This window comes from Lichenostomus cassidix, chromosome 9 (genome assembly GCF_008360975.1).
Source record: "Lichenostomus cassidix isolate B80296 chromosome 9, HeHo_3.0, whole genome shotgun sequence".
Classification (NCBI taxonomy): Eukaryota; Metazoa; Chordata; class Aves; order Passeriformes; family Meliphagidae; genus Lichenostomus; species Lichenostomus cassidix.
In genome coordinates, this window is record NC_139490.1 from 19,472,943 (window position 1) to 19,500,539 (window position 27,597).

The window sequence follows — 27,597 nt, forward strand, 5'->3', positions numbered from 1 at the left end:
TAACAGAATTGTAATAGCTGAGAAATGCATGTACAGGGCTTTGTTTGCTTCATCTTGATGTATTTTGCCTTCTCTTCCTGTAGAAATGATAGAAGATGGTCCAAGTGGAGCAGAAATCATAGACGGCCAACTTCTCGCCCCTCCATCCAGCTCTGCACACATAAATCAAGAGAAGGAGCCATTTAAAAAACTGGGCCTTACAAAGGAGGTCCTTGCAGTGCATACACAAAAAGAGGAGCAGAGCTTCTTGAATAAGTTTAAAGAAATCAAGAGATTTAATATTTTTCAATCACACTGCAATTACTACTTACAAGATAAACCAAAAGGACGGCCTGCAGAACGTGGTATGGCAATAGTTTTCACAATAAAGCTAGTATTTATAGAGAAAGTCAATCCTGTTGGGAGGGCATTTCCATTTTTAGTTGTATTGTGGGTCCAGTGTGAACAGTAACAGTTGCTTGCTATTTTCAAAACCTACGGAAAAATTCTCTGACAAATCTTGCTACAAGATTTAAAGTGGAATATAGCTGTTAGTGTAGTAATGAAGATTATAGTAACTAATATTTTGATTTTTATCTGTTCTCTATACTATTACTGTCATGCATCTGCTTCCAAGAGACAAAAACACCTGCTTCAGAATGTTTGCTCTACTGTACATGTGCTTGTATTCCCTTGCTTTTCTTTCCCTTCTGTCTTTCCATCTGTCTTCTGTTCAGGTTTGTGGTTTTGTTTTGTTTTCAGCTCCTTTGTTTTCAGTTTTCCCCATTCCACTATTGTGTAATTGGTGGGACAATCTGATAATTGTCTGATTGCCTTTAAGTTAATAATGTGATCAGCAAGATGAAAATGGCAGAGACTAGCAGTAATAGTGAGATTGTTTTGTTTTATTAGGCCTAGGAGCTCTGGATGGCATTTTCAGAAGTGGTTGATACAATCTGACTTTGTTCTCATTTCAGTCTTGACTTGATTTGGAACAGAAGACAGACACTGCTAAGCATTTTTTTCATATTTTTATCTTTATTTTTTTTAATTTAACTAGTTATACGGGTCCTATATAGCTATAGTTTTATAACCTTTCTTGTAACTTTTCCTTTTGCAGGTGGCCGTGGACAAAGAAATGCCACTTCTGGAATGGATCAGCCTTGGAAGAAAAGTGGAAAGAACAGGAAATCAAAGCGCATTAAACCCCAGGAATCTTCAGACAGTACAACTTCTGGAGCTAAATTCCCCCATCGGTTTCCCCTTCAGGGTTTAAATGCTACAGCTTGGTCACCGTCAGAGACTTCCCAAGCGAGCTACTCAGCAGTGTCTTTCCCCACTGTTATGCCTGCATATTCCCTTCCTGTTTTTCCTGCAGCAGGGACAGTGCCACCAGCTCCTGAAACTTCACTCTCTGGTTTTAATCACTTGCCAGACTCTGGAAATACTTGCCCTGTGCAGCCATCCCAGTTCTCTGCGCCCTTCATGACCCCTGTTGTGGCTCTTGTGCTCCCCAACTATGTGTACCCAGAGATGAACAATAGCTTACCTCAAACGCTTTACCCCAATCAGCCCAACTTCCCTGCCCATTCTGCTTTCTCCTCACAGACAGTGTTTCCCACACAGCCCCCCTTTGCCACCCCCAGCCCTTTCCCACAGCAGGCGTTTTTCCCAACACAGCCATTCCATTACAACCCACCAGCAGAGACTGACAAGGCTCCTGTCGCAGAGCCACGCAATGACCCCTCCCGTTCCTGCACTCCACAGTCAGTGGGTCCTCAGGACCAGACTTCACCACCTCTGTTCCAGTCGAGGTGCAGCTCTCCTCTGAATCTTCTACAGCTGGAAGAAACCACAAAAACTGCAGAGAGTGGAGCTCCTGCAGCTTTACATGGAGCTCTGAGCGAGGAAGGAGCCATCGGCAAGATCATGACAACAGATAACGGCAGCGGGAAGGAATCCTTACCAGTAAGTCTGCATCTCACCCCATTCTCCTGTCTCTGCTGCATCATTTTCAATCCTTTCACTTCCAGGACCTACTTGTTAATGATAGACAGAAGTTGTATAATGCCTGGAGCTGGGCTCACAATTGTAGTTAGTAAATTCAAACTTCGGCAAACTGAATAAAATACAAAGTCCAAACATTAGAATAGTCCTAACCTTTAGAAAGTAAATCTGCCTTTTCATTCTAAAGTTACTCTAGGAAGCTTGGAAATATATCCTGAAAGAGTTTTGTTCCACTTCATTGAAAAGATTAAGAATATGGATAAGCCCATTGAAAACCACTGAAATAAATTGTAAAATAATGTGGGCACTTTATTTTTAGCAAAATTGTAAAATAATATGGGCACTTTATTTTTAGCAAAAGCTTTTGTGCTAGTGAATTTCTGTGCATGGGACAAACAATCTGTCAATGGTCTGAAAGAAGCTGTTTTAAATTAAAATTAAATCTGTGTTTACAAACAAGCAACCAAAGTAAATGAAGAATGCATAATTTCTTGCAGACCATAAATTTGTTTTTGTCTTGTTTGTTGCATTAAAACTATGCTGAACTATTTAGTAACTTCAGGGTTTTTTTATTTCCTGGCTCATTTGATAATGATACAGTAATTGATAATAATTATTATAAATTATTAGTAGTATTCCTTGGCATATGTTATTGGTGACTGTCTGTCTTAAAAAAATTATGTAAACATTAGAATATAAAGTAAAATGGATTTATTACTAATAATTTACATTTAATAATAAATAGCTTTGATTTTTGGTGTTTGGGTTTTTTTAATTTTTTTTTTTTCTCCTTATTACTAGGCTGAATCTCCAATGGATGCTCAAAACAGTGATGAGCTCTCCATGTCCAGTGTCCTGCTTGACATTTTACTCCAAGAAGATGCATGTTCAGGCACTGGCTCAGCTTCTTCAGGGAGTGGTGTGTCTGCAGCTGCTGAGTCCCTGGGCTCTGGGTCCAATGGCTGTGGCATGTCAGGGAGCAGAACAGGTAACACTGGCAGCCAGAACCTTTGATTTACAGGATAGAGCCTTTTCTAAGTGGGTGTAAAATAGCCATTAAAATATTATGCAGCAATGAAGGAGTAATGAAAATACCATACTCCTTTGTGCTTCATTTCAAATTTTTAAATTAAAGTGAGCTAATTATTCTTTTGAAAATCAATAGAGACTTAACTTGAGAATTTGAGTTATAAAAAGATTAATCCACTCAGGGGTGGAAGTTCCCTCTGTTTAAAAAAAGAAATAGAATAGTGGTTATATTTATACATTCAGTTCTCTTTAATCTTTTCTATATTCAAAAGCATTCAGAAAATTTATGTATTTGACAGTTTATCATGAAATGTTAAATTTCTGTTTACAGGTAGCAGTGAAACTAGTCACACCAGCAAATACTTTGGGAGCATTGATTCTTCAGAGAATCACCATAAAACCAAAATGAAGACAGAAATGGAAGAAAGTGAGCACTTCATCAAATACGTGCTTCAGGATCCTATCTGGCTGTTGATGGCAAACACAGATGACACAGTTATGATGACTTACCAGATCCCTTCACGGTAATTCCAGTGACATGGTCCTTTATGCATTCTGTATGCTTTGGGGGAAGCAGGGTATACAGTAGGAAAGATGTACATGAATCTCTGTCTCAATAGAAGTAAACTGGTTTTAATGTTTAGCTCAGCATCAAGAAAAATTTTTCCTTCCTTTATGTGTTTTGTATACTACACAAGAACTTCTCAAGAAATAAAAATTGCTTAGTTAGGCTTACCTGTATTTTTAGGTAAATTTCCTGAGTTGAAGTGAACTGTGTACTTTTTTTTTTTTAAGCTGTTTCATAGCTACTGATTTGTAACTACTTGCCTAGAAATCCCTGGTGTCGGATGAATTGATCCTGGTGAATATGCTTAGATCTAGGCATGGTCTGGTATTGAAGATCTCTAGTTCCTTGGCTGTTGTCCTTGAGGTGCCACATTCAGTGGCATGCTGCTCTAACACTTGAGGATTTTTTTCTGGGTTCTTAACTTTTAAATGTTCATTCTTCATAAATTACGACATGGAAGTAGAAGGCAAAAATCATAAGGCTTCTAAAAAAAAATTAAAAAATAAATCACTGCTTCAATAGCAAAGAACAGATATAGGGGAAGAAGGGGTGACAAGTCTGCAGATTTTTTTTTCAACCTACTTGTTTATATTTCTTGGGAGCAGTGAATGGTATTTTGAGAGGAATAGGAGGTTTCAGTAAAGACAAGCCTTTGAAAAGGAAGGTAAACAAGTTTTCAAAATACAGAAGCACAGGCATGATGGGGAAAGAAGCAGAGAATACATTGTAAGAACTTCAGCGCTTTTTTTCTAGTTTTAAAAATACTGTGACATTTCTCAGTTTTTGTAGCCTGAAGTGTTGACAGCCATAGGTGGGAATTCCAGTAGCCTGTAAAAGCAGTAAAGCCTGCCAAAGAACAGGATATTTTAGTAAGAAGAGTCAAGCTTATTGTCAGAGTGTGGTGCCCCAGAATGAAGTGTAAATCCAACCTGTTCTTAGGTATTCTGTAAGGAACAGAAATTGTTTTGGGTTTCTGGGAACTTCCTTCCTATTGTCGTCTTCTATAGAGGAATACAGCTCTTAAGTGTTGCTGTGGGGTGGATTTCTCTAAGTTCCTGAATGGAGGTAGAGCTTTTGGAGGGAGAGAGAATTTTGACTGCTGAAACAGAGCAGTGTTTTCTAAAGTTTAGTTAGTTCTCAGTGTCCTTCTTAAACACATCTTAGTAGTTCTGCTTTAGTATCTCCTGTGCATCTAGTGTTTGTCTTGGGTTGTCCTCCCACTGAAGGGGAATTTGGAACTTCCTGCAGCAGCAGCAGAGGGAAGCTGGAGCTCATGCTGGTTTCACTGGTGGTGCTGCCTGAGTGGCTCTAAGGAAACTGTTCTCACTGATGGGATTTGGAAAGACAGTGAGCCAGCAGAGATGTCTGCAAATGCAGAGAGCAGCTGGAATTACCACACTTAATTTTCTTCCAATATAGGATTTCTAAGCATAACGTTCTAGAACAAAAATAGTCTTTAAAAATGTTAGTATTTGACTGTGTAACCTCATATAGGCATGAAGCCCAGAAACTGCTGAAGCTCAATTTCTAAATACATTTTATTTTAGGGATTTGGAAACAGTTTTAAAAGAAGATAAGCAGAAATTAAAGCAAATGCAGAAACTACAGCCAAAATTTACAGAAGAACAAAAAAGAGAGCTTATTGAAGTTCATCCATGGATCCAGCAAGGTGGACTGCCAAAAACCGTTGCTAATTCTGTAAGTTTAATGAGTTAATTACTTTTGCATGTATAGTAGTGCTTAAATTATTAGCTGCCTATGTTAGACTCTTCCTTTCCTGTTGCTATGAAAACTTGGTCACTTATGCAGAGAAAAAAAAAAGAAATTCAAACTTCCATGCAGTGGCTTCTAGCTTGATTCAATTTAGCATAAATCTTCTTTCCAATGAGGGAAATTAAAATACTTGTGAATGGAGTATAAGATATTTCCTTCCTCTTTTCTGTATTTCTGTGTATCTGTTTGAAATGCTTTAGCAACACAGCCAGAAACCTCACTACATAAAGATTTCCAAAATGTATCTGGTAGCTGCAGCACAGGTGGAAAGGTTCTCTTGGAATCAAGGATTGCATGCAGGTGGACTTTTGTTAGGAAAAGCTTTTTTTTTTTAATTAGACTTATGAGTGCTTCTATTTTTTTTCTTTTTAGGAATGTATTTTTTGTGAGGACAATATACAGAGCAATTTTTATACGTCATATGATGAAGAAATCCATGAAATGGACCTTAATGAAATGATTGAAGATAGTGGAGAAAACAACTTGGCTTCCCTGAATCAAGTCAGTGAAGAACAAACATAGCCTTTGAGCCTGTTGTTTTGAAAACTGCTTCAAAATGACAGTGAAGGATCCATAAAGGTTTTAATCTTCTATCCAGCAAGATGAATCCAGTTCATAAAAGAAAATGTGTTTTTCTTGCTCTAGAAGAGTCATTTGTGAATGAATCTCTTTTTAAATGGTGGCAATCTCTTCCCAGTAAGGACATTGTTGAAGATGGTATAGCTTTTCTTTAAAAGACTCATATTTTGCACTTATTTGCCTCAAGTATTTCTTTATAAACTATAGAAACTTTCATTGATGCCTACTGTTTTTTGTAGAGTGGGTTAATAAGTGCTAAAAATCTCCTTACGTACATACGGTTCTTCAAATCTCCTTCTGGTAATGATTCAGCATTTTAAATTGTTGGAGCAATTTTGCTTAGTGGCTCTTTAGCATTGTTCTTAATATTTGAAGTGGTCCAGCATAGTAGAAGAAATAACCTTCAAGGAAATCAATTCACACTTGCCCTTCTCATACCAGTTGATCCCATCCTCTTTGTTTGTCTCCTCTAGTTTTGAATGTAAGAACTTTTTTTGTCTAAGAGAAATGTTGGGCTAATTTTGTAAGATGGTCTTGGGTTAAAGTACATGTTGATGTGTAAGTATTGAGGAGTGCTGACAATCTTGTAGCCTTTTATTTAAATGGACACTGCAAAACTATGAACTGTTCATTACCTTGAAGCATAATTTCTGAGAATTTATACTCAAGAAATCCTTATGCTTAAAGATTTTAAAAACTAAGACCACAGAGGATGACTGCAATTGCTCCAGTGGCTGTTAGACAGAGCTTGGGGTAACTTTATCCTGTATTTCTAACTTGTTCTGTCAGGCAGTTGGCCATCAGTTTTTCCAGTGTGGCTAAACAAACATCAAATTTGTCTGTGGCAAGGGAGGAATAGATGTGTCTTGTCATTTGAAGATAGTTCTTAGAAAAAAGAAGTGATTTTGAGAATGGTGTTGACTCCCTCTATTTGAATTACATAATCTCAGACTTAGCGTGGCTGGAACCCTTTGCTGTCAAAGATTTAATTTTAATGCCTCTGAGATTGTATTGACTTGAATATGTGTACTTTATGTTCTTGTGCTGTTTATGTCTGTTGGATGTGGGAAGAGAACATGAAAGAATACCTTTAATATGTCGGTTAGTTAAAGGACATTTAGTTGCAGTATTGCTAAATGTCAGCTGTAGGTCTTGGGGTGAAAAATGACGAAAGTTAATTGAATTAACTTTGATATGTTTGTCTTAAAATATTTTTCATGGGAAGCATTTCCTTTTTTATTAGCATAACGTTTCTATTCACTGAAATTTAAGATTATTTTCATTCTGTAAAAATACTTCTCTTTGTATACAAAGAGGATGTGAAGTTAGATCTGACACCAAAAACACGCAAAAGTGACTGGTATTCGCTTAGCAGAAGAAATAATTTGTGTCAAGTAATTAGTTATTAATTGGACAGTTGTGAGGAAATTTGCACTGGAGACAGGTTCTGCAGATAGCAAAGTGTGTCAACTTGTGAAACAAGTGGAATCACAATTTAAGACAATAAATACGTATCTTAACTGTAGTGTGAAGCACTACCCAGCAAGATCTGATGCCTGTCTTTACCAGTTTAACAAGGTCAAACGTAAATATTTGTAAATATAAAGTGAATGAGAAATTTTCAAGTGTTGGTGTTCACGTCCGATGTATTAAATGTTTTAATCATAAATGGAACAGTGCAGCTATACCAACATATGAAATATATTTCATTTTTACATGGAAACACAAACATGGACCAGGGTTTGGGAAAAATAAGAGCTTTATATAAAAGGAGTGCATCATAATTATACAAATAATTTTCAAAGACTTCTCAACCACTTTGAACTTCTTTGCTTTAGCATGCTTTTTTTCCTCCATGTCTTTTTTTAATTTGTCCTAATTTCTTTTATTTTTTTTTCAATGACCATCTTGTAACCATAACTTAGTGAAAGGAAGAGAAAAGTATATTTAGAGCATTTTGTGGATGTGCTTACTTATGGACTTAATCTTGCATCCTTAAAGTGTTTGCATTTACAGGGTGGTATTAAAATATTTTCCTGTAACTTTAAATCTACATGCCTCCATTTATAGATAAGATTCTGAAGCTGTAATTTTTCCAAACTGTTGTAAGATGATTTATTTGTGATGACACTTTGTCAACATGTCAACGATGTTTTCTGTACACTGTGCAATATATTTTGGTTTTGCCACTTGTGACTAATTTTTATGACTTTGCTTTTTAGAAAACTGGTAAATAAAACAGATATATTTTTAGTTGCCTTTTTGTTCTTTGAGGCTTCTACTCCAAGTAAGAAGTCAGAATATGTGCTTTGCTTGTGGTATGTGAACTGGTATTTCAAACTCCAGAGCTTGCAAGCTGTGCTGTTAGCTCTGGCTTACTGTCCTGCAGTAAAATTGCTGCCAGCATGTCTGACATGTAAACTGAGTGGTCATATGGAAGATTGAATCTTTATGTTGACGAGTCATTCCGAAATCATGTGCAAATTTCCTGGAATAGTGTGTGCAGCCGGGCTCTGTGTTGTTCAGATCTGCCAGAAGACACCTTTGTTGTCCTTTTTGCATTGTTGAGTGTCAGGTGCAGCCCCTGTGCTTTCACAGGGGTAGTTTAGGGGCAGAGAATTCCAGTTATGCCCCTTGGATTTGCTGTGTACAGTGATTATCAGTCTTCTGTCGAGGTATGAAGTGTTGTCCTTGAAGACTGCTGAAACTTTTCAAGCTGTCGTGCTTCCCTGCTCATGTTTAATTCTCTGGTGGATGGAGCAGTACTGTAGCTCAGGGCTTGGACTACTCCTCCTGTTTAGAATTTACTCAGGTTATGAGACCTTCATTACCTCTTTGACACCAAGGGTAGAATGGTGGCATTGTGCACTTAATTGCCAAGATAAGCATTTTAAAACATGCTTGTTCAACACATCATCCAAGTCCCTTTGACATCCTCTGAATTAACCCTAACTATGTATGTGGGCAGTTCTGTGTGTGTCTGGAAACACTTTTGTCCTAACAGCACCTTGGCTCCTTCTTGCTCAGCTAAGGATGCAGAGGAGAGATGTGTTGATGAAGCTCTTGACAGAACTACAAACCTGAGTGTCCCCCACGTGAACGGGGTACCTGAGCCACTTGGGAGGTGCTGGCATTTGGATGCAAATTCTGATAACTGATATAGAACCCTGGGAGGACTGAGGTACTGCTGCAGTGACAAGCTACCAGGTAATGGGTCACACTTATTTCTGCTTTTGGTAGTTTTTCAATTGTAAGTGTAAGGAGAGTACGAGTTAAATGTGGTGTCAGGCATTCATGTACTCCTACTTGGTGATGTGCCTCCTGTCAGCGCCCAGAGACAAAGGCTTGCACTGCAGAGCTGTTGGGAGGAGCCTTTGTCCGAGTTTCTCCCACCTCAGTAGCCCCTAGGTGTCACTGGTGTCCTGGGATTATCTTTGGCAGCGTTGCCACCCTTGTTTGCCTTTATTCAGCTTCTTGTACTTTGGGGCTGTTGAGTTTGCTATGACATTATTTGATGTGAAGTGAAAGCTCTGTGGCTTGACTTTCAAATAGGATGATGAGAAAATTCATAAGGAAGAGCTGTTGGCCCAATGACAGTGAATGTAAATATAGGCTCTGCTTGGAAAAGGGAAACAGATTGCTGAAAGCATCAGATTTTAGTCCACTTAATAGCTGTCATGAATTTGGAGGTGAAAAAGATGCTGTCCTTACTGGCAATTAAGATCCATGATTGTTCTTTTGTCTGTAGCAAGGGTGGAAAGAACCCAGTGCACTGATAAGCCTTTGACCCAAAGAACATGCTGAGGTGAGTTGCTCATTTCTGGCAAAATAACAATGATGATTTGAAGGAAAATGATTATTTGAAGGAAAATAACGTTCGTAGGTGTGACTTCCAGAAATTCCACTGTTTAATTGATCACAAGTGCTTAGGAGCTTAAGAAATATATTGTTCAGATATGTTGAGCAAGGTAATGAACAGCTCAGAAGCTACTTTTTCTCAGGGGCTGTAAAGAGGAGCTTATTTTTAGGGGTGGTACACAAGGTGTCTAACAGCTTTGTCTCTGCTTCGTTGGAACAACTTAAAAAAACAAACAAACTCAAAACGAAACAACTTCTCCAGGCTTTTAAAGTGGAAAAGTAATAAAAGACTGGGTAGAAACTGAGACAACTGAACTCTAAATCATGGGTATTTCTCTTGCTATCTGCTGATAAAACATCAGCTCCACCAGGCTGCTCTGTGCAATAGCAGTGTGTGTGATGGGGTTTCATTCTCCAGTATTTCTGGCTCTGTAGTTGCAGACAGAGAAGTTGCTGTGGCAGCACATGAATAGTGTTTAACCTTAGTGGATAATACAAAGTATGAAAACACTTGGCCACTCACTTAGAGAGAAAATGCTTTTTAGCTGAAGGACACATTGTGGAAGAGGCCCAGTGTCCTGAGGCAGGTGCTGTGACATGGCTGATGGATGTCCAGGGGTGGCTACAATGCTGTCTGTGTAGTGCAGAAAGGGGAAATGAGCAGTGAGCTGGAGCTCAAGCACCTGCTGCAGCCAGGGTAAAAGGTTTGCTGGGGCAGCCACTACACCCAGAGCCTCAGAGGGATGTACTGCTTTGTAGTTTGTTTGTTTTTGTTTGGAGATAAATACAAGGGTGGATTAAAATTTCCTAGTATTCCAGGATTTTTCAAGGTGTACTTTTTGCTCTATAGTCTGTAGTAAAACAGGATATAGGGGATTTATTACTCTTTTTAAATTGTTACAATGGTCTAAAAGTAAACAGCTTGTGTTGCTGTTGCACTGCCCACTTCAAAAATTCTACTTCTGTCCACGAATTCATTGGCTATGTTCTTCCTTTTTAAAACATGTATTTGGCTATTGCTTGTCTAAGGTGAGGTCTACTGCTTTCCCTTCTGTAGCCACCAGCTGACTCCCTTAGAAATCTGTGGCCTTTTCGCATAGGGTGCTGGATAAATTTAGCAAATGTACTTCTCTAGTTGGCTGTAATCTTTAATTTGCTTAGCTGCAGGAAGCAGAAGGGTTGGGTGGGTTGCCTGTGCCCACCCCTGCTCTGGTTCAGAGGAGCAGTGGGACTGGAGCAGCTCAGTTGTGTGGACTCAGTGCTTTCAGCTCCCAGGTAAGTGCTGTGGGTGGTACACAGGCTTTTACACTAATGATTTGATCTGAGCCATCTGTCCATTCTGTTTGCTGTGACTTGTGTTCCTCCTGACTGCATCTCTCCAGCTTTTAAGTGTTTGCAGTTTTGTTGGGAGCATATAAAGACTGAGGCTGACACGTAAATTAGACTCAGGACTTTCTTTGTGCTTGTTTTAATAAACTTCTCTCACCTCCTATAACCTTCAATTTCAATTTTGAATACTGGCAGATCTGTCCTCGCATAATTTGGAAAACTGTTTTTTAATGGTTCAGTTGCATTTCTAAATTTGGTTAAAACCAGAGGCTTCTGATGAAAGTGGTTAATTAGACTGGAGAGTAACAACTTCGTGCTGAGCAGGTAGGAGTAGCAGTACCTGCAATGCAGAGGTACTGGTGCTTCTAGAGTCCTAAAACATGTAGTTTGTTTCTGCAGCAATACAGGATTCTAAGAAATAAAATCATGTTATTTTTCTCTTGCGGTGAGAGAACACATGTCATTTACTATACCAACCAGTATATTTTAACATCAAATGGTATGTAAGTGAACTGTGTTGTGTTTTTCATTGTGCAATGTAATAGCTATCTGCTAGAGTAGTTTCTCTTCCTGTTTAGGCTAAATGAGGTTTCAATTTACCTCCAAAAAAAAAAAAAATCTCTTCAGGAAATAATGGAGCTGAAGAAAAATACATATCTGCCTCAGGGCATGGAAAACCTAAGAATGACCTACAATGGCTCTGGCTGCAGGAAGATCTTCAAAGGGGCGAGGAGGGCTCAGTAACACCCCCAGCTCTGGGGTTGCTCTGCCTGTGCCTCCAGGCCCTCATCCAGAGACTCAGTTCCCAGCCTGGGGCCAAACCCAGCATCTTCTGTATTGCAATTTGTGCATTTAAAAAGCATATGGCGTGACACAATGCGGGCAGCAGTGACAATGGGAGGAATGTGGCCATCGGGAGTTATTTCCAGTGTCTATATGCAGTTGTCTTTACAAGCCTCCTCCTTTTTTGTGTTCTGAAGAGCTGCTGCCTGCCTGTGAATAGGGAAGACTTTGTCCCAGCTGCTCTGAGCAGGGCCGGGAGGGGAGGGGAGGGTGGGCAGGAGAGCCTTCTGTTCAGATCTGATTTCTAGGGAGATGCATTCGTCTTCTCAACTCCACATCCCTGCGGGCGGCTGAAGGCTGCGAAACTTCTGTTCGCTCTTGGCTGCCTTGAAGTTCTTGTGCCTCCCTTCCTTTTAAAGACAAATGCAAATATAAATATATTTATTTTAGAGCTGTGCTGAAATTTTTTAACTGCCAAAGCCACGCGGCAATACTGAAGGATTCCTACATAATGTAAAGAACTAGGAAATTCCTGTGTTGCCTTTAGCTTCCATTGTCTTTTAGTATACAAAAAGATGGTTACCAAACTCCTTTCAATAAAGGCTTCTAAAGCTGGATGTATTCAGGCAGTGGATTTCATATTTTTTTAGTAATAATTACCTTGCATTACATGCACTGTGAATTTAAATGAGTTCAGCTATAAAGACCTGATTAGAAACACACATATGTACAACGTTTTTTTATTGGTCCTACCAGTCCCCCTAAAATACCTGCCTTATGTGTGCTCTGCTATTATGAGGTGATGCTTAAGTCTTAAATTTAAATAAGAGTATTTTCAGGGATTTCTGGCTTGGATTTTTGAGGAAAACCTGTTTAGCCTTTTTTTTTTTTTTTTGGTCCAATATTTTCTTAGCTAACAGATTAGCAAAATAAAGGTGTCTCTATCTCAATCTGAGAAAACCACTTATAGTCTTGATTTCACGGCAGAAGGATATAAATTGAAGCAGACTGCATACTGTAAATGGTTTTACAGGTTTCACTTACTGACAGAATTAGTTTGATGAAGTGATAGATGACTGCCTTTGCCACCTAATTTAGCATTCATAGGCCTGTGAAGTTTATGGTGTTACCTTTCACTCATTACCCTAACAAGGGTGGCTTTGCAGGTAGAGTTGATTTGGGAAGATTTGACAGGATCAAAGGGCCCAAAGGCTCAGGAAGCTGTCAAATGGTGATGCTGCCCACAGTGCCTTCTGAGGGGACAAACTGCAGCTATGCAGAGGGACGTTGGGGTGTCTTGGGCACCCTCATGTAAATCCTCCATGGCTGAATGAGCTGGCAGTAAATCAGGAGCAGGGAGTGCAGCACTGAATTCTGATCTGGTTTGAGAAGGGCCTCTAAACAGAGGTGGCATTTGTCACCTTGTTGATTTATACAGCTCAACTTGCTTATTCAAGCATTTCCAAAGAAAACTTGTAAAACTTCCAGATAGAAAATTTGTCTTTCAGTTGAGAGGAGAGTGTGAGGGAGAGAAATCTGTACTATTTGTTCTGCAGGATACTCCCAGGAGTGTGGATGCAAGAGCCTTCCCCAAATTTTGCAGACTTTATCGACACACATTGTGGTGACTTCAAGCTGGCTGCCAAAACTTACTGTGAGTAAATAGCTGTAATTAAATGTATCCCCAGCCTTCCAAGCACTGTGTGTTTCTGTACTGCTAAGGCTGTTAGATAAGGCTGGGGTTGAACTGTGACACCTGGGCTATATATAGAAGGTGACAGTTTGCTGCTCTTGGAAACATTTGGGTTGTTGAGCTCTGGTTTGTGACTTTCATGAAAGAATTGGAGGAAGAGGATAATAACAGCTCCAAAGGGCACTGCCTCTTTGAAACTGCTTAACACTACCTTTTTAAAAATAGTTTTTTCAACAGCAAAACACAATTTTTCTTCTTTGGGTGAGATACAGGGGCTCCTTGTCAGGAAGAATTTGAGAAGGAGACAAAGATGAATGGCTTCTGAGTCTTGTGGATGTTTGGACCTTTAGGAACAGTTTAATTGAATGGAAGTGAGGCGTTGTTAAAATACAGGCAGAAAAGAAAACCACAGGGTTAAATCTGTGTGCTTCTATAATCTGTGACCATAACAATGAGAAAGTTGTCAACACAGGGAAAGTTGGAACTGCCCTCTGTCTAGACAAAAACGAAGAAAAAAAATTGAGGAGGAAAGAGAAAAGTGATGTTTAGAGCTTTTGGTAAAAGAAGCTGCAGTGCAGAGCCCAACCCCACGAAGGACTGTGTTCATCTGGGCTGAGTGCTAAGATGCATTGTCAGATCAATACAGATCTGGACTCCAAGGTAGCATGAGTCAAATCAAAATTGTGTGTCCAGGTACTTGAGATTTTCAGTTCTTTGAAAATCAAATCCTAAATAAGTAATTGGACTGCTTGAATCTGTTTGCAGCTTTATTCAGAACAATGTCTAAAATAACATGGTCCAAACAGTTCCTCAATATCAAATGTTCTCTAAAAACAAAACCAGTAAGTACAAAACATGTATCAAGTGATACTCTTTTGTTCCAGGGGAAGGACAGGGGAAGTGAAGCCCTTCCGCTTTTGAAGGGGTGTGTGTTTGATTTTGTGCTGCTCAGGAGCTATGGTTACCAGCACTGCAGAAAACAAACCCTGAGCACCAGGTAGGCTCTCACCCTGTTCCCCAGCAGTGCCCATTTCCCTGCCCAGGACTGAGATCCTATCAGGAAATGGAGCAATGTTGAAGGCTCATGTATTTCAGCAACAAAAAAGATCAGAGGTCAAAATCTCCTGATTTAGGCCAGAGAGCCAAATCCCCCTATTACACTGTAGAATTCTGCTTTGTTTCTACGAGTAATGTATTGTGAGCAACAGTTTTGTTTTGGTTTCTCACCAACAAGAAAGGAAGGAAAGGTGAAGACAACACACTTAGTATAGACTTTCTCACAAACTGTTAAGATTCCCCACAAGTGGTGGAACAAACTGCAATCCACAGGTAAACCCCTCCTTGCTTGGCCAGCCATGGCTGTGTTCTTGTGGCAGTGACCTGTGTGTCACAGGTGACTCCCTGTTCCCAGTGGCCATGTGCCGATGCTGCGCTGGAACAGTAACAGAAAGACTGCCAGACCAAAGAGTCCACCTGTTTGTGTACATATGATCTGAAAGTACCTGGCATGGAGTCTAATGGATTCAAGGATGGAGGTAATACCTGAGAATTCCTGGGGTGTTCTCAATTGCCAGCACTGCAGGGATCCATTTTCCCAGAGCAGGCAGTAGGTATACAAGCATTCTGTTTGGGAGGAAAAGGGGAACAACAAAAAACCCACAACCAAACCAAACAATGCTGGAATGCATGTAACTTTTTTCTTTCCTGATCTATTTATTTTGCATGACATTATTATTTTGCATGGATTATGTTTGTTTGCATATTTCATTTCCCATCTGACCTATGTCATTTACATCTACTAATTTTAAATGCATGTGTGTGGCTGAGTCAGAGTGGTCATTGCTAGGCTGACCAAGGAGAACCCTTCTCTGAAGTGTTCAGTGTTGGGTGGGACCTAACACTGAACACTTGGTTTGGGTGACCAAGGAGAATGAGTGTATGCATAGAGTATATCCCCATCAACACTTGCTCTTCATGTAAGACCTTAGTGATTCATCCAATACCTGAGTCCCATAATATTTTAGTCATAGAAGACTTGAGAATGTAAAATTTGAGGAGGTTTTTCAGCTGAACTGACCAGTTAGGCAGTAAAACTCCTACCTTGAGAGACACGTGACCAGTTCTCCATTAATGTAATTCTGGAGTTAAATCCAAAGTGCCTGGATGGAGAATGGAGGGAGGAGTGTCTGGCAACAGACTCGAGCCTAGGAAACTGAGCAGCTTTTGCTTGCTTTGTACTTGCTTTGTACTTACTTTTTACTCACTTGAATTGAATGTGGGATACAAATTAAAGTGCAAATACTTCGGCTTGATTCAACAGCAGTCATTCCTGTGGCTGGCAGTAAGAGCCTTCATTTTAGGAAAGCTTTGACAGTTCTGAGAGGTCAGCAAATGCTCTGGCCTTACAGATACATCCTCCCTTGTGGTCTAAATAAGAGTTCTTTAGTCTCCTTCTCTTTTTCCTCTGGCAAATTAGAAAGGTTTTCCATCAGCTCCTTCACAGTATTTATCCCCTTGCCTGTCTGTGCTATGAAATGATTGATTATAACAGCTGTATATTAGTGTGTGATGTATAAACCCACAAAAGACACATGGAAGTTGTGGGCAAATTCTGTTTTTATCACCTTTCCCCTCAAGAAACCCTGAGATAATACTTCTCCCTTCTTTGTGAAGTCCAGATAGAACTACTCAGGAACACACCGTTATTGGCTGTCATTATAACAACTTGCACATCAGCATAATATTTTTGTTGCATCTTTTAACATAAATCCCAAGGTGTTAAAGGTAGCAGATTTTTTCTGGAAATGCAGCCAATAGACCTTCTAGCAAAAAGCTGACAGGTAAGAACTTGGTGGGTTTTGTCTGCTTTTTTTAAAAGGGGTTCAGGGAGTAGATAGTAATTTCAGCAATAGGAGTGGTGTTCTGGGAAGGGGCTGGGAACAGAATCCTGAGTAAGCACAGAGCAGCATTAGGGACTTGGGTTTTTGCATTGTGTTTTCCCTTTGCTGCTGGAGGTCTGTAGCCTTGGAGCGACACTCCGGCTCAGCGCTGGCTGAAAGGATGTGAATCATTTTTCCTGCTTCCTGCAGCAATGGAAGTGCAGTGTGCCCCACTGCTCCTGAGTCTCCGTGGCTGGCTGTGCTTGGTGACAGCCACCATGGCCACTGTGTGACAGCTGTGCAGCCCTGCTGGGGGTGCCAGGCCCACCAGGGCTGATGGGACAGTGCTTGTGCCCTTTGGGTCTTAAAACCCTCTCTGTGAGACCAAGTGCATTCAGGAGCTTTCCAAATTCTGTGTCACTTTAAATAAGCTTTCTGGGAACTAAAGGACATCCTGGGCACTCTGTCGAGGTATCCTAAAGCTCCTGAGGAGTCATGGACTTCACTGAGGACCTGTGTTGGCTCAGTAAGAAATGCTGGCTCACTTGAGGAATTAATGAGTGGCAGGCTTACAGCTGCTTGGGGAGTAGCAGCTACTCAGTAGACATTTGCTCCAGGATCCTAGATTTTGGTAAGAAGCTGTGTGCTCCCTCTGCCTGGATGAGGTGAGTCAATGATGCTCATTTTCTGACCAGTCAATCTGCTTCTGTGAAAGACAGAATCTGGAGCAGGCTCAGCGTCTAATGTAGTCTCAGGCTCCTGATACTCTGCAGGCATCTGCTGAGGATCTGTTGAGCAGGAAAGGAATCTGAGGATGTTGTTTTGGAAAGTGGCAATGTGTAGGTAGGCATTACCCATGTTGGGGTCAGCCATCAGTAATGAGGCCACCAAGGGTGACTGTAACAAGTAAGTAACATTTGCAGGCCCAAAGGAGGCAACTTTGCTCAACTTGTGTGATTCAGGCCTTGGTGAGACACATGGATGCTGTGAACATCGTTGGGAAAGTTTGATGAGGCTGATGACAGAGTTGATGTGTCTCTCCTGGGCTTCATCCCCTTCCCAATCTGTGGAACATTGATTCCAAACCTGTTGCATGGTGACAGTGCAGGTGGGTTTTACAGTGACTTTGCTCAGCACAGGATGGTTCTGGTGAACTTAGTTTAGGCTAGGAAGAACAGAACTCTGAAGTTTTATTTGTGTGTGCCTCAGTCATGGATGGTCCAAAGCCCAAAACACAGCCAGGCTTCCACAAGGGCCACGAGAAGCTGAAACCCATTTAGAAACTCAGTTTCTAAACTCATGAGGGCACACAGGCTCAGGGTGATGCTCAGTAATTTCCCTTTTCTCCCACAGGACACAGGCATGTCATTTTAAGGATGCTTTAACCTGTGCCTCTTTGGTGATGATTTTTAAGTAGGCTGCTTTGCTTTGTACTTAAATGGTGCAGGAACTCTGCAGGGTTCAGCTGAGGGTGAGTGCATCAGTGCGATTCTTGAAGTGGTCTGTGAATGCATGTTTGAAGATGCCTGAGGTCTGAGCTTTCTCAAATACAAAGAAAACTACTCTCCTTGCCCTCTACTTATATTTCAGCCAGAGACCAATGCAAAAACTATAAAACCACAAATTGAGTTAATTTTACGCTTAAGAAATCTAAGGCCAGAAGGGATCAGTTAATACAATTACTTGTATGTTGTTGTTTTACTAAGTAGTTTTTGTTTGTAACCAAAGCAGCTTGTATTTGCTTCTGGAAATACATTCTGTCTCACCTGACGTTAAAAGAAAATAAATTCATTACTTCTTCCAGTGTCTAATTTCAATCCTTCTCATTTCAGACAGTCTGGACCTACTATCTAGGTCTTGGCATTTAAGGCTCTACTTTATTGGATTAAAAGACTTTTTGAAGCCATGACTTCCTCAGCTGGTAAGTGAGCTATAGAACATATGTGTAACACAACCTGGGCAATATAACAAATCAAATCACCCTCAGTCGTCATCTTGTTTAACTAAATTAACTTAAAGCCTCATGCTGCAAGGTGTATTTTCATGTTTGAATGTTTTCTGAACCAGCTTGGATTTTTTTTTTAACCTCCTTAAAATGCAGTGCAATGAATTTCACTTGCTGAAAACTATAATGAAATGCTAATGTTGTATAGGGAGCTAAAATCTCATGGAAGGAGAGAGACTATTTTCCCCCTTTGCTTTGTTCTTTAGCCTAGCTCATGCAGAAGCCTGAGAGGCTTAAAGTGGACAATTAAGGGACATTTATCCCTAATATCCATTTATATAACTGTGGATTTGGAGATTTGCTAGAAGATGCAACTTGGAACCAGGCAAGAAAAAAGAAAAAAAAAAAAAAGAGAGAGAATATCTCTTAGGAAGCAGAGGGAAGGGTAGACTTCTGGTTAAGACAGCTGGATTACTGCTTGAATCCCTGATTTTTCTATATGCTTCCTACATGACCTTGTTGAAACCATTGTGCCCTTCCATGGAGCAAGATGTGCCCTCCCAGGTCCCACCCATACTGGCTTGTGAGTATGTGGTTCAAGGCCATGGCTGTGAGGCAAACCTGACAGAAGATGTGCTGCTTGGCCCAGTTGTTTTCATCTCTAGAGAAAAGAGCAAGTGGCTTGGACAAAAGTCTCAGCGTGCTCCAGCAGCTGAACACAGGCTTGGTAAAGCCTGTGTGTCTGCAGGGTGGAGGAGCAGGTAGGACTGGGGAGCTGCTTCTGTGTGAGTGTGTGCTGAGCTGTGCTTGGACAGAGGCCCAAAAACTGGAAAGCCTGGGCTCCAACAGCTGGAGCTGGCAAGAGGGGATGGCTCCTTGTGGATTGTGGGGATGTTATCTGTGCAGAGTTCACGATAACATGGTAAGGCTCTGGGTGCCAGGATTAACCAACACTCACTCCAGCACTTCTCATAGGAATAAATCCTCGGGTTTTGGGATGTTTCAATACCATTCTGCTAATGGCAGCATCTTGGATGGTAAGAAATGTTAGCTGTGTTACAGACAGGAGCCAACTGCCTGCCTAGCAGAGATTTCCTGCATGATGTCTGTGCATCCCCTAGACCTGCTGCTGAGACCTGGGCTGGTTTTATTCTACCCTTTTAATCGGAATAGAGACTGAAACATTTATTTGAAGAGGGAGGCTCTGCAGAGAGCTGCAGGATACTTACTAGTGGGACATGAAAGAAGATGTAAGTTGATTTGGATGATTTAAAAGCTTGATCTTGCCTCCTGGCCAGAGGCTCTGATAAAAGACCTGGTGCATGTTGCCAAGAGGTTGGGAGGAGGTTTGAACTCTAAGTCGTCCCAGCTGACCCAGTCTAACAAGGAGCATTTTCCCCCTGCAACAGGTGTGAGTGACTGACATGCAAAGAGAGGGGAAAATGAGCTCTTCTTTCTATTATTCTTCACCTGCATATCAAACGAGAGGAGTCCTGTTAGTGTGCTGCCTCTCTCTCCTTTTACAAGGCAGTGTGCTGTCAGATCAGATAGTCTGTTTGTATTACTTTGGAATGGAAAAGAATAAAGGCAGTTTCTATAAAGAAGGACTTGAAAAGGCTTCGCTGGATTTTCATCAGAGCCTTCCTTCCCCACACTGCCCCTTCCTCAGTCCCACCCCCAAAATGCTCACCTCTCCCTGCCTTTGTCAGGGAAGTGTCAGATTTGACACCTTTGCAGTAAGGTACAGAAATGTAAATGGATGAATCCAGCAACACCTAATCAGAGGATGTAAACTTTCTGTGAACCTAATTTGTGTATTTAAAAAGAAAAAAAGCCATATTGCTAACACATTTCTAAAAGGCTTTTGACACAATTGAAAACTCCTAATAGTACTGCTCTGCCCTGGCTTTTTCTTTTCAGCCAGTACAGGACTGGTAAGTGCTTAGGGGAAAGGCCTGTAGTCCCTCTGCTCTTCCCACCCACCCTGGCTTTGGGAGAGCAGCTGTCCAGGTGGGCTCACAGCCCTGCTGCCTTGTGTCTTCCTGCAGCAGCAGGAATGGGATGTGCCCAGGTGTCCAGCCTGGTGGCCCATGTGCAGGGAGCCAGCCTGGGAAGGGTACCCTGGCTGTGGGAAGGGCAGCAGCGTGAGCAGGAATAGGAAAGGCAGCAGGTACATGGGCAGGCCAGCTTTGGCTGCTGTTCTCCAAGGCCTGTACAGGGAAAGTTAAGCACCACATCTGCAGTGCTGCTGAGCACAGAGGACTTTGTTTCAGCCTGCCCCCTGCCCCATCCGTGCTGAACCAAAGCTGGCACTTTTATGTGGACTCTGGGCTGTGCTTCTGTCACCAAAGTGTCAGGATTTGCACTTGCTTTCACAGGAGCATTACAGAGAGCCCTAACATGAGGGTCTTTCATCTCATGGAAATGAAGCCAAGCCAAGCTGCCTCCAGTGTTCCTGCAGCAGCAGAGGGGCTGGAGTTGCTGCCCTGGCCCAGGATTGACCCTGGATGTCACTGCCACAGCCACAGAGCTCAGGTCAGTGTCTGAGTGCTGTTGGGAGCCACAGGCTGGGCTGCTGCACTTGTGTTACAGAACTGGGCTGTGGCTTCACCTCTCTCGAGTTCCTCATTGAAAGGGCCTTTTCCAGCCATTACAAGTGAGGGGTTCTGGCTGAGCAGGGTAACAATGCACAGTGATGCTGTGTGTGACCTGCCCTTGGAGTTACAGGGGGGTCTGAGCTAACAGGGGAGGGTGAAGTATCAAACAAATGTGATACCTGAGGGAAATAGCTCGATACAAATAAACCTGGACTTGTGCTGGAGCTAGAGAGGTCAGCTGGTGTGTGGGGTGCTAGTTTTAGTGCAAGTGTCCCTCCCTAAAGCTGAAACCTCCCTCCTAAAGTGTCCTTCCCTAAACCTCCCTCCCTAAAGCTGAAAGGTCATGACACAAGTGCTCACCTTCCCTCGTGCAGCTGGTTTTTGCTCCTCTTGTCCTAGTTCAAAGGGAATTTAGCACAACGGGATGAGAAGGACTCAACAAATATGATGGCCATCTTTGAACAAGGACAGCCACCTCAGGTAAGGAAAATTACAAAGGAGAGGTCTTGCTTGTATTTCAGTTTCTATTTTTATTATTCACAAAGGTACATGTCTAGTCCCTTGATAGTTAGGTTGCTTCCTTTCTTGCTTGTTCTATGTTTGGGAACTTCCATGTATTAAAATACTTTACAATCTTTTTTTTCCTCTTTACAATGACAGCTTTCTGAAAGGTATTATATCCCAACATAAATAACCTGGCATCTCCCCAAAGTAGAAATGAGAAGGGGTCAAACCTCATGGATAAGAACGCTGAGGGTCCCCCTCCAAGCCCCCTAGAAACGTTAAAGATCACTTTCCAAATCCATTGCACATTCTATTCAACTTGGGAATCTTGTTTTGCTCTCAACTGCACTCAGCCAGCAAAAAAATAAAACAAAAACCAAACCAACCCCCTGTGAAGTTATGCCCCAGGACAGGATTTGCCTAGCACTTCTGAAATTAGGGCTGTACATGTATGAGCAACACCTTCAGATGGCAGATCAAGTAGAGTAGGTTTGAGACTGGCATCCAAACCACCCAGCCCTGAAATCTGTGGCCTAAGACCAACCTTAGCCAGTATGACCTTGCTCATGCAATAAACTTAAGTGTCTACTAGTATTAAACAAAAGAAATATTTGAATTCCAATACTTAAGTTAACAATGCTTAGTACAAGAATTAAGTGCTTAATTACCAGCATTGTTTCCATGATATACACATAGTGTTGTTAATAGCCAACAACAGGGAGCTGTGTTTTTAATGTTTTTAAACGGGTTAGAAGTGCATCACATTCCACAATACATGCCATGTTGTGAATTCAGTATTTTTTTATTAAAGATTAAAAATAAAAAACATTTGACACCCTAATATACATAAAGTCACAATAAACTCAAATGTGCTAAAAGCAAAATGTGCATAAAGACACTCATTTCTAAAAGGCACCCTGCCACCAACATCTTTTAAAACGGTTCTCTAATTCCATCAGGTTTCTAGTTTTCTCTCCCTTCCCTAAAGGTGAGACTTTAGACTGCTACCAGGTACAGATGCTACCCCCACTGACACCTTTCAGGGGTCTGTGCTATCCCTAGAACACTTAAAACTGTGCATGCAGACTCAGCTCGAGCTCCTCCTGGAATTAACCATCATCATTTAAAATGAACAAAGGCTTTTTCTTAAAAGGTAGTGGTATTTGGGCCACTTCTAAGGGCCAAGAAGAGCCAGGGTTATAAAATAACTGCTGTCTCTCCACCAGAGAGCTTCCCTACTACAACCCAACTCCCTCCTCCCCCCATCCTCTCATAAAAACAACCCCTAAAGTTACAAAATGCCCACACGCACACACACAGGGATGAAATGTTAACGCGTTCGCTATTAGGCTGTCGGGGTGTGACAGCGTCAGAGTGGCCGTGCTGCAGTCCCCAGTCAGAGCTGCCAGCCGCGCACTCACACACACTCACTGACTGCACCCTCGCTCACACACACTGCACACTAACACACACTGGCGAGTGCGGGCGGAGCGGGAGCACCCTGCTCTCCCCACAGGGAGCTCTGCCGTGACTCCTCTCCTGTGTTACCAGGGTCTCCACATGGATTTGGGCAGCCCGGGCGAGGGCAGGCCTTGCGTCTGGGACGCGTCCAGTCCGTCCGTGGAGGTCTGGCCCGGCTCGGCCTCCGCCTCGTCCGAGTCGGAGCAGGTCTCTTCGCTGGGGGAGGGCGAGAGCGCCGGGGCGGGCAGAGCCAGAGCCAGGCCCGGCTGAGCTTCGGCCGGCAGGGCCAGCAGCTCGCCGGCGGGCCAGGGGCCGAGGGCGGGCTCCCCCAAAACGTCCGTGAGCGAGTCCGGGCAGCCGCCCTCGTTGAGGGGCATGGACTCCAGCAGGTGGTTGAGCAGCTCGGCGGCCGTGGTGGCGTCGATGCCGGGGCAGCTGGAGACGAAGGTGTGCACCTCGTGCATGCACTGGATGTACCCGGCGGCGAAGCGCTCGCTGGCCTCGAGGAGCCGCCGCCCGCCCCCTGCGCCGCGGGGGACAGAGAGGGGCGCGGGTGAGGCGCGGGCCGGGCCGGGAGCCCCCCGCCGCCCCCCGGGCCGGCACTCACCGCGGGCGCGGCGCTCCAGCACGGCCCGCACCCGCCGCACCGTCCGCTCCAGCACCTCCGCGTTCTCCAGCTTCGCCTGAAACTGACCCGGGGCGCCGCGGCCGTCAGCGCGGCCCCGGGCCCCGCCGGCCCCCGCCCCGCCGCGCCGCCGCCTCACCTCGCTGTCGGCCAGCAGCAGCCGCAGCTCCCGCAGGCTCTCGTTGATGCGCGCCCGGCGCTTCTTCTCCACCAGCGGCTTCCTCGTCTGCGGGGACAACAGCGCCGTCAGCCCGCCCGCCCCTCCCGGCCCGGCCCCGCCCGCCGCGGCCCCCACCGCTCACCCTCCGGTCGGCGCGGGGGTCCGCGCAGCCCTCGCCCCGCGGCGGGCGGTCCTTGCCCGGCGCCATGGCCGCGCCGCTGTCCCCTCGCTCCGCTCCGCTCCCCGCCGGCGGCTCCGCACCACTCCCGCCCCGCGCCGCCGCTTTATACCCCGCGATTTGCATGTCAATGAGCCCATTGGCCGCGCCGCGCGGGCAGCGCCGAGCGTTGGCCGAACGAGCCAATGGCGGCCGCGCGCTTTGTCTGCGGCGGGGCGGGGCTGGCGGCGCTGGCGGGCGGAGCGGAGCGGAGCGGAGCGGGCCTGGCCTCGGCACCGCCCGGCGGCAGCGCGGGGACTCCCGGCCGGGCACTGCCAACGGGATGTGCCCCTGCCCGCAGCGTGCGGCTCCCCGGGGCGGCGGGGCATGTCAGTCACCCCAGTGAACCCCAAACCCCAACGCCCGTTACGGGTTCAGAGGCTTGGAATAGCCGTGTGTGCGGCTGGGGTGCTCTTGGAGGGGAGGGCACAGTGGGGACAGCCGGGCGTCAGCACCGACCTGGGCGTGAAAGGGTCAGTCTGAGCCCTGACCGGGAGGCCGTGGGGCTGAGCAGGCACAGCTGGCCGTGGTCCCCGTCTTGTCCTGCCGCCGTCCCTGTGGATGGGGCGGCTCTCGGGGTGGGTGCCAGCCCGGGAGGACGCGCCCGTTCGGGCCGGGTAGCAGGGCTGTGCGGGGCACCGTGGCTGCTCGCCCGTGCAGCCCATCCCCAGCCCCGGGGGCTGCTCGCCTGCGCTGTGGCCACGGGCAGCTGGGCCCAGAGCGCTCGGTGCCGGCCCTGGCGCGGCGCAGCCCTCCGCCTCCTTGGCTGAAAGAGCCGGGCAGGCCAGCTTTGTGCGGGTAACTTGATGCTGATGACAGTTGGCAGCTGCAGTTCCCCCAGCAGACTGAGGCAAATAAAAGCATTAGGGCTCGTCCCCGAGGAGAGCGACAGGTGTTCGCTCCCGCTCCTTTGTTTCCCTCCTTTTATTCTCCTCGCTAATGCATGTCATATTTTTACCGCCCGACGAAACGGGAGACGCGTCCCCCGCTTGAATCGGCGCTGCCGGCGCGGAGCCGCACGCTCGCCTCGCTGTACGTGTCCGGCATAGCTGCCCTCCCGCTCCAGCTTCCTCCCGCTTTGTCTCGCCATGGAAAGCCCTCTGGTTCTGCTAGCGCTGAGGTTTTCCTTGCGGAGAGGTCTGGCGTGAGCCGGAGCGCCCACAGGTGCTGCGAGCCCCGCGCCGCCTGGCTCCATCAGTTTTCATGGATCCGCACCCGGATCGGTGCCTGGCGAGTCCCGCGTGGCCCGGCGGGTACCGGCACGTGCTCCGGGAAGAGCCGGGGTAGCTCTTACTATGGCAGTCCCACTGGTGCTTAACACTGCTTTTCATCTTCAAAGGGCTGTATAAACACCCGTGCCTGCACTGTGCTAATCCACGTGTGATAAAATACCGAACTGGGATAGAGAAGTTCAGCATCACGGAGTGCATAAGGGATGGAGCCAGTCTGTGGGATATCCTGGCTGGAGATCTATGCTCAGGCCACTCTTCCTTCCGTGTCACAACGGATAGGAGGTATTATTTTCAGAAACGTGTTTCTGGTATGTTTCTTCATTTTATGTTAAAGCATCAATGCTCAGATTTTGTCAAAGACTCTCTTCCATTGGTGATAAGTTTGCCTGCACCAGGCAGGAGCAGAGTGGGATGTATTAGGGGCTGGATGTTTAAATCCGTCCTTCTGCTTTTGATGCACCTGATTCTCTGTGTAACACAACGTGGAAACTGGCTCATTCTTCTCAATAATATAATTAATGCTGGCTAAACAGAAATGCTGTTTGGACCAGGCCAGGTACAGAACATTTTTGTACTTAAGCAAGTAGAATCACCTGTGAACAATCTGTGTCTGGTTTATTCATACCTAGCCTACCTAAGTGGCAGGGGAAAACCACAATTGTGTGTGTGCAAACTGCAGAAAAAAGCAGCAAACTGCAGAGTAATGGGTGTCACAGTTTTGAAGGAACCATCTTCATTCTGAACCAACACTAGGCACAGAACGTCATCAGAGGTGTATAAAAACTCACAAATGTACACACACACATTTGTGAAATGTGCAGTAACACACAATGTATGTAACTGTGTGGTAAAATATGAACTCCAAGCATTTGTAAGCCTGTGTTCCCTTCAGAGAAGGCTCAGCTTTTCCTAGAATGGGGATGGGGGAAGTGACTGAGCAGCTGCCTGGTTGCTGGCGGGGGTAAAACCACAACACACACATATTCAGGTGCTCAAACAGTGGGGTTTACACTGGTGTAAATGCTGCTGATTTACACAAGAGGCATTGCACCACCATTGGCTGCAGGTGCAGTCCCCAAACCTGTCCAGCCTCTTTAGTGCAGGTGTTTGTATCAGCTGTGTTTCACAGCTAACTTGGGTTAGAGGTGCTGCATTGTTAATGTAGGAAAATTAGAAGTGAAGGAGCTCCTGAATTCACCCCAGTCGAGGTTCAGATGTGTCAGGACTTGGGTGAAACTGTGGTGGCTGCTGAACAGCAATAACTTCTCACAAGGCTTGGATCTGAGTTTCTGAGCAGCAAGGAGCTGCAGGCACAAAGTGAGGGCTTTTGGATGTACGAGGAGACTCCAGCAGAGGCTGGCAACTTTGGATTAAGAATGGCCAGAGAGAGTTGGCCATGCCTATGCCATCCTATTTCTGTTCTGACTGGGCAGGTGCTGATGGCAAGGCATTGTACATGTTGCTAGCTCTTGTTCTGCAGCATGTCTTTTTGTGTTTTCTTTGAAAAGCTGCAGGTCAAATGAGTTGACAAATGCTGGAGCTGTTTGTGCTGGGCATTAAAAATGTATGTGCCATAAATATCAGGGCATCACTAGAGCTGCCATTCTGGAGGTGGAAGTCACTGCAGGCTATCTCCTCTAGCCCACAGGGACGATGTGACATTTTTGTGCTACTTTAAACAAGTTCCATCACATCAGGTGAAGCGAATCATGGTAACCTCATGCATTTTAATGGAAATGTCAACTGCAATCTAGTAAAAGAAAACATTCCTTAGATACCTTGTCCAATACCTCGGTGCTTGTCCATGCATGGTGGTTCCTGAAGGAGATTTCACTAAACCCACTGACTTATCTCTATGTTATCCAGGTTAAGCCCATCCTGCTCCCTGCTGATGGGGAGGTGTACAGACACTGCTTCCTCCTCCATGAAAGTTGGGAGTTTCACCTTTCCTAGAGCAGGGAGCTCTGTCCTGCCAGAGACAAGCTCTATACAAGCTATAAATCACAGTTTAGCCAAGGAACAGCATAGTTTTAGCAGAGATAAGGGCATCTGGGCCTTGCTGCACATGTTCTCCTGCAAGCCTGTGTGTAGAGCAGGATTTAATTCTTTCTAGATTATGCATGATCACTAATGCAGCTGTGGTGACAGTGGCAAAGGCAACTGTGGGAGGCAATCCTGCAGCCTCAGCTATGTGCCATATGTTTTGGAGCCCAGGTGAGTGGCAAATACTCATTTCTGACACATAATGGCCTCAACACACTTTCGTTTGTGTTGTCAGGTGCATTTGGAAGGTCTCTGGCTCCCAGAAGAGCATTCACAGAGACATAATGAAACTCTAAACATTTCTGAGTACTCTACAGGCAAGTGTGCTGCCATCCC

At 44.4% G+C, this 27,597-nt stretch overlaps 2 protein-coding genes and 2 long non-coding RNA genes across 16 annotated transcripts in view; 3 read left to right on the forward strand and 1 right to left on the reverse strand.

Annotated features, from left to right (window-relative positions):
* The window catches only part of PER2 (period circadian regulator 2), a 43,798-nt gene extending 35,610 nt beyond the window's left edge, over positions 1-8,188 (forward strand). For all 9 annotated transcript variants that reach the window (XM_085069696.1, XM_085069695.1, XM_085069702.1 and 6 more), the window contains 6 exons: positions 84-344; positions 1,100-1,947; positions 2,788-2,974; positions 3,347-3,539; positions 5,131-5,281; positions 5,729-8,188. In XM_085069696.1, the coding sequence (XP_084925822.1) occupies positions 84-344; positions 1,100-1,947; positions 2,788-2,974; positions 3,347-3,539; positions 5,131-5,281; positions 5,729-5,878 (1,790 nt within the window). In that variant the 3' untranslated portion in view covers positions 5,879-8,188. The remainder of the gene's footprint in view (positions 1-83; positions 345-1,099; positions 1,948-2,787; positions 2,975-3,346; positions 3,540-5,130; positions 5,282-5,728) is intronic.
* A 1,279-nt stretch (positions 8,189-9,467) lies between these two features.
* On the forward strand, positions 9,468-20,786 carry LOC146433408 (uncharacterized). 3 transcript variants are annotated; one of them, XR_014854108.1, is made up of 5 exons: positions 9,468-11,068; positions 13,462-13,559; positions 14,483-17,948; positions 18,310-18,398; positions 18,973-20,786. It is a non-coding gene; the product is annotated as an uncharacterized LOC146433408 (long non-coding RNA). The 3 variants fall into 3 exon arrangements; XR_014854107.1 differs by having other exon boundaries at positions 14,483-18,398; positions 18,969-20,786; XR_014854106.1 differs by having other exon boundaries at positions 14,483-18,398.
* Positions 20,787-22,304: 1,518 nt separating this feature from the next.
* LOC146433409 (transcription cofactor HES-6-like) lies at positions 22,305-24,087 on the reverse strand. 2 transcript variants are annotated; one of them, XM_085069718.1, is made up of 4 exons: positions 23,912-24,087; positions 23,749-23,835; positions 23,592-23,673; positions 22,305-23,507 (listed from the first exon to the last, which is right to left on the reverse strand). In XM_085069718.1, the coding sequence occupies exons 1-4, from the start codon at positions 24,071-24,073 to the stop codon at positions 23,068-23,070; spliced, it is 771 nt and encodes a 256-aa protein (XP_084925844.1). In that variant the 5' UTR covers positions 24,074-24,087; the 3' UTR covers positions 22,305-23,067. The 2 variants fall into 2 exon arrangements, with proteins under 2 accessions (XP_084925844.1, XP_084925843.1); XM_085069717.1 differs by having other exon boundaries at positions 22,305-23,673.
* A 2,314-nt stretch (positions 24,088-26,401) lies between these two features.
* The window catches only part of LOC146433410 (uncharacterized), a 36,990-nt gene continuing 35,794 nt past the window's right edge, over positions 26,402-27,597 (forward strand). For both annotated transcript variants that reach the window (XR_014854110.1, XR_014854111.1), the window contains exon 1: positions 26,402-26,535. This is a non-coding gene — a long non-coding RNA (uncharacterized LOC146433410). The remainder of the gene's footprint in view (positions 26,536-27,597) is intronic.

Coding starts and splice junctions, on each gene's coding strand:
- LOC146433409 (XM_085069717.1), bottom strand. CDS start 24,073: ATGCAAATCGCGGGGTATAAAGCGGCGGCGCGGGGCGGGAGTGGTGCG. Junction 23,836..23,911: donor ACCCCCGCGCCGACCGGAGG/GTGAGCGGTGGG, acceptor TTGTCCCCGCAG/ACGAGGAAGCCGCTGGTGGA. Junction 23,674..23,748: donor TGCTGCTGGCCGACAGCGAG/GTGAGGCGGCGG, acceptor GCCCCGGGTCAG/TTTCAGGCGAAGCTGGAGAA.